Below are 6,000 nucleotides of genomic sequence, written 5' to 3' on the forward strand. Positions count from 1 at the left end.
GCCACCCGTTCTAGGCCCACATTGCTAAAGAAAACATTTCTCTAAAGATTCCATTTTACTACTTAAACAATCCAATCTAGAGAAAAGGCATTTTCTGACTAGAAACTACTCCATGAATATTCTATATGTAATATATTTCTCAAATTATCAGTGTTCTAAGATATCACTGGTAACATCAATACCATAATCCATGAAAGTTTTTTGTTGCTATTTTAGCCAATTCCATCTAGAACACACAAATTTGTTTTATTCAGAAGATTTTCTGGGATCCTGCTAATGATATTTATAATACATATATAATGGTTCCATTTCAGTCTTTAGATGTAGATTGGAAAATGGCTCCAGATTATCTCAGATGAAATTTCGAATGGCATCAATGATCAAAGATAGTTTTATTCCAAATGGAACCTCTACAGTAATATATGTATAAGCAATATGATCCCAGAACACCTTTGATAAGATAGAAAATGGCTTACCAGTATGTATCACTGAATCAGTCCAAAAATTAGTTTCCCTGAAAAAAGGATTCCACACTTTAAATATGAGATTAAATATACAGCAAAATAGAATCAATAGGGAAAATATAACAATCAAAAATATGATTACAGAGCACTTTTAAGAATGAAAAACTTTCAATATTTCAAAACAATTTAAAATAAACTACTTAAAGTGATTTCATCCCTTACATGTATTTATATTTAAGGGATGAAATCACTTAAGGTCAAGTAACAAAATGAAGTCACTAAAGGTGTTAAATTTATGGTGTAATCTCAAATTTCTAGATAAAGTACAAGATGGTTTATATATCATTGGCTCATTTTACAGTGTGTGTCAGTTTTGAAAATAAAAGGAATTTTGCTATCTAGAAAAGGGCTCATTTAACACCTTCTGGAAACCTTTATGAAACGGAAACCTTTATGAAACAAATATTAATAATAACTGAATAGTAAATAATATATATGTCATGAACTAAATAATGAATTGCTAATTCAGAATGATATGATTTAAAAACATCTTAATGTGAAAATAAATACAGAAAATGCTGTAATGGATGTTGTAATCTACTGTATCTCATTTCAAGAAATATGACATTTAATACTAAAATAAAAAATAATAATAATAATAACTTTTAAAATTAAAATATTCACAATTCAAAAACTGCTTCAAAAAACTGCGATTTCTAAATACTGATAATTTCACAGTGCCCATCAGTGGCCAAGTGGTTCTGTCGCGGGTTCGCGCTGCACTCAGACAGGCTGGCCATGTGGAGTTTTCCAGGTTTTATCCATGTTTGTAACACCTGAATAGGGGCCAGTTTCCCTTACAAGACCTCCCAGAAGGCATTCTTTTCCCTCACGTAACACCATGCTCCAGAGAGGGCAACGGGGAACAACTCTGGATGTAACTTCCCTAGCATACACCTTGGTGCATTATTAACCACTTATTAACCTGTGCCAGGTGCTCACCAATGTCAGGATTCTGATATGGCATGCAGAGAGAAAGAATAATTTCACACTGATACATGGCCTGATTCTTTTCTTCCAATTTAATCTAAATTATTTAAATATAATTATTAATTTTAATAAGAGATGGCACCTAATACCTACCTCTAGTGCCAAATTTATTTCTAATCTTTAATCATATATCCCAAAATTTAGCCTGATCATTTACAGCAGTTGTTGGTATATTTGAATGTAATTATTTTGGTGTATGGTAGAGGAGCTATTGTATCACAATTTGAACTGTATTTTTCAGGTCATTGTCTTGCTGAAAGACCCTGGAGTTACACAGACTTAATTTCATTAAACTTTTGTTTAAATTTGCTTTCAGTATTTTAAATAGCCAAAATAATCTGTTCTAGGATCTATAAAAGCAAGTTCTACTACACCTGAAGCTGCCATACACCAAAAAAACCCATTTGGGATCCTTCAACAAACTTTTACAATACTCTAGATTAAGGGGGAGCAACCTGTGGCACATGGGACAATTTTCAGTGGCCCTCTGACTGAACAAAAATGTAGTAAAAATTACATTTTAATTATTAATTACACATTTAATCAGAAGTCATAGTTCAGCAAAGGCCATAGTACATTAAAAACAAATCTCTTGTTTGTATATTTCTATTACAGCACGTGCATTTATGCTCTGTGTCACCATCTTCATGTTTTGCATGTGCCTCACATGTAAGAACATAATTCAATTAACAACTTAACTTCAAAATTATACATTTTTGAAGTCTGTTATAACTGGACTAATTTTGATAACATATAATAAACTTGGTAGAATCATGTCTGCACAAAAAATAAAAATCTAGTAAATCTAATTCAACTCTGACTGGAAAAAAATCATCAAAAGTATGAATTTTTCAAAACGAGATATTACTAAAGAAAATTTAGAACCTCTCTTGAAAAATTTAGAGAAAGATTCACCAGTGGATATATTTGAACAATTTATAAACAATAAAATTTTGAACCCAATTATTACTGAAACAAAAAGATATGTCAGAGAGCAAAAAGTACACAATTTTACTGTAAATGCTGATTATATCAGTGTTCTTGGATTTTCTTATTTTTACTGACTATTATATACTTCCAAGCAGGAACGATTACAGGTCTGATGATGAAGTTTTAGGAATATCTCTAATAAAGAATGCTTTCACCAGAAATGTGTATAAGGGAATAAAACAGGTAATATACTTCAAGATAACTCCAAAGCAAAAGATAATAAACATGATAAAGACTTCAAAATTAGACCATTAATTGAAATTATGCAGAAATATTTCCAGAAATGGGAGCATATTTCACAAACTTATCAGCAGATGAAATGATTGTTAGGTATTTTGGACACTATTTGCTGAAACAATTTATAAAAGAGAAACCAATAAGATTTGGATTCAAACTGTGGACTGTGTGTGAGAACAATGAATATCGTTACAATTTCAGCTTGTATTATAGAATAGAGAAAATAAATACAAGGAGAAAAACTCTAGGTAGTAGAATTGCAGAGAATATGCTGTCTCTGAACCACTGCATTTTTTACCACTTTTGAATGAACTAAGACAAAAAGGTTTACATACCAATGGCACCATCAGAGAAAATAGATATGAGAATTGCTCCATTATTAATTCTCAAGATTTACAGAAATTACCTAGAGAATCATTTGATTGCAAATTTGACTGTAAAAATAAGATACTAATGATAAAACGGAATGACAATAAGTGCATTTCATTAGAATCAAATTATAATACTGTTAAACCTCTTTCTCATGTACAGAGGTGGAGCAAATAAGCAAATAGAAAAGTGTCTATACAGCAACCTTCACTAATAAATTATAACAAATATATGTGAGGTGTTGATCATTATGATCGGTTTCTGGAAAAAAATGCAATTGCTGTCAGAGGTAAAAAGTGGTATTTAGTGCCTGTTAATCAGAATTATTCACATGGCTATAGTCCATGGATTTGTGTTATGTAATACTATTCATAGAAAAAAACACCATATCAATCAAGAATTTTTACAGGTATATTGCAGTGATGTATCTCAAAATTGGACACAGAAATAAAATGACGAGAGGACAGCTTATAAAGCACTGGTAACATTTTTGACAATATAAGATATGATGGGAAAATCATATTATTTACAGAAGAGATAAGTAAAGACAATGCTAATATCCTAATTGCAAAAGTAAACTTTTGACCTTTTGTAAAAATGCATCATTAACTAAATTTTAGAAAAATGTCAAAATGCAACTGAAAAATTAAATTATTATTAAATAAATTAATAACACTAATGAATTAAAAACAAAAAGCATAATAAAAGTATCTATGTAAACATTTAATAATAAGTAAACATAATAAATCAACTCGGTACAATGGCACATGACAAAGCATACAAACAAGTTCAAAATCATTTCTTATTTGGCAGAGAAGTTTGTGCAGAGTCGGGTAATATCAGGTCAGTCCATAAGTTTGTGCGTATTTTTATCTACAAAAAAAGCAACAAAAAATTTTAATTAAATTTATTTCAATCTATAATGTATTCACTATTATTCTGTACAATTTCTTGCCATCTTGATGGTAGCTTTTTAATCCCGTCTTCATAAAATGATTTTGGTTTTGAATCAAAATATTCTGAAATACATTGTTTCAGAATATTGGTTTACATTACATTGTTCTTCATCCTCAAAAGTTTTCTCTTTTAAAAAATTCTGCAAACTGTGAAAAAGATGATAATCACTGGGAGCAATATCTGGCAAATATAATGGATGAGGTAAAATTTCCCAGTTGTAGCTTTTGAGTTTCTGTACAGTTATTTTTGCAGCATAAGGTCTGTGGCATTGTCATGTTGCAAGAGAACCTGCTTTCTGTTCACTAACGACAGTCAATTTTTTCCAATTTTTCAGTTAAACGCTCTAATTGATCAAAATACATTTGAGCTGTAATTGTTTAATTACGTTTCAACAGCTCAAAAAGAATTACACCTGACATATCCCACCAAACAGACAAAAGAATTTTTATTGGATGCAACCCACCTTTTGCAGCCAGTTTTGGCTGCTTGTTGCAATCCGTCCATTGTCTTTTTCTTGTCACATCATTGTAAAGGATCCATTTTTCGTCTCCAGTAACCAGCTGATCAAGAAAAGGTTCTAAAGCAATACGGGATAAAAGAGACGTGCAAATGTTTACACGTTGTTGTCGGTTAGCTATTGACAGTTCATTGGTATCCATTTTCCTAGCTTTGAAACTTTTCCGATTTGTTGTAGGTGTCTATGAACAGTTCCACGGTATGAATTTAAACATTCCGCAAATTCATCAACTGTTAAAGATGGTTCTGCTTCAACTAGTGCAGAGAGGTTTATCATCAAAGTCAACAGGTCTTCCAATACAAGCCTTATCCTCCACACTAAAATCATTGTTTCTAAATCTTTCAAATCACTTCTGCGCAGTCCTTACACTAATTACAGTTTGATTATGTACAGTATTTATTTTTTTTCTTTTTGGCTGCATTTGTAGCATTCTCACCACTTAAAAATAAAAAGTATAAAATATGTCTTTTATATTCATCTGTTACTTCCATTTTAACAAAAATAAACAACTGAAATGTTCCCAATTCTGAACAGATATGAATATGAATGAGATCCAATTTAACACTTCAGTGTAAAAAATATCCCATTGGACTGGCATTTTTAACAGCAAAACAAGATTTTTCTCAAGGTCATAAAAATATGCATGTACTTATAGTTTAACCTGATACTCCAGTGATAATTATTTCACACCAATACATATTTGAACATCTGTTCAAACAACAAAAATTTTGATTTTAGTATTGTTTCGTTTGAAAATTTCATGGTTTTCATTTCATTTTTTTTTTCCTTTTTTTTAAATAAAGTACTCAAAAATCATCAAATCCATTAGAAAAAATAAGACGTTAAGTGAAAATACATGTCATATCATAAAGTACATTTAATACTGGTGGAAAAAAATTATATGATTATGAATAAATTTAAATTCCCAGATCTATTCATCTTAAAATCATATTTAAAAAATAGATAATTTATACTTAAAATTAACAATATAGGATTATATATAAAAGAAATTAATACATGATACTTCTCTTTTTGAATTATTAAAGTCACAAACAAAGAAAATAAATGAAAACATGTCTGTCTTCAATTCTCACGAAATGCAATGATAATTATACGAGCTACTTTTTAAAATCTCGCCTAAAGTTATAAAACAAATAATTAATACGATCATTTTGTAAAATAATTAACTTTAATATATGAATAAATTCCACGTGGTTTTTCTTACTGTTTATGGCTTTAATATACTTAAAATTGTAACATTTTGGATATTTCTGAACATTTAGTTACCTTATTCTGTTTTTCCATTATATATTTTCACATAGCAATGAAACCTTACTACTTTAACAATAAATTCGTAACAGTTTTAAGACAAATACTAGAAACTCGAAATGGCGGATAATGACGCAAGAGGACGAG

General features: G+C 29.9%; 1 protein-coding gene across 2 annotated transcripts in view; it reads right to left on the reverse strand.

Moving 5' to 3' along the window:
- Positions 1–6,000, reverse strand: part of LOC136972136 (nucleolin-like) — an 82,343-nt gene extending 76,343 nt beyond the window's left edge. For both annotated transcript variants that reach the window (XM_067266687.1, XM_067266688.1), the window contains exon 1: positions 5,872–6,000. In XM_067266687.1, the coding sequence (XP_067122788.1) occupies positions 5,872–5,889 (18 nt within the window). In that variant the 5' untranslated portion in view covers positions 5,890–6,000. The remainder of the gene's footprint in view (positions 1–5,871) is intronic.

Source organism: Centruroides vittatus, unplaced genomic scaffold (assembly GCF_030686945.1).
Source record: "Centruroides vittatus isolate TY-2023 unplaced genomic scaffold, ASM3068694v2 contig_2818, whole genome shotgun sequence".
NCBI lineage: Eukaryota > Metazoa > Arthropoda > Arachnida > Scorpiones > Buthidae > Centruroides > Centruroides vittatus.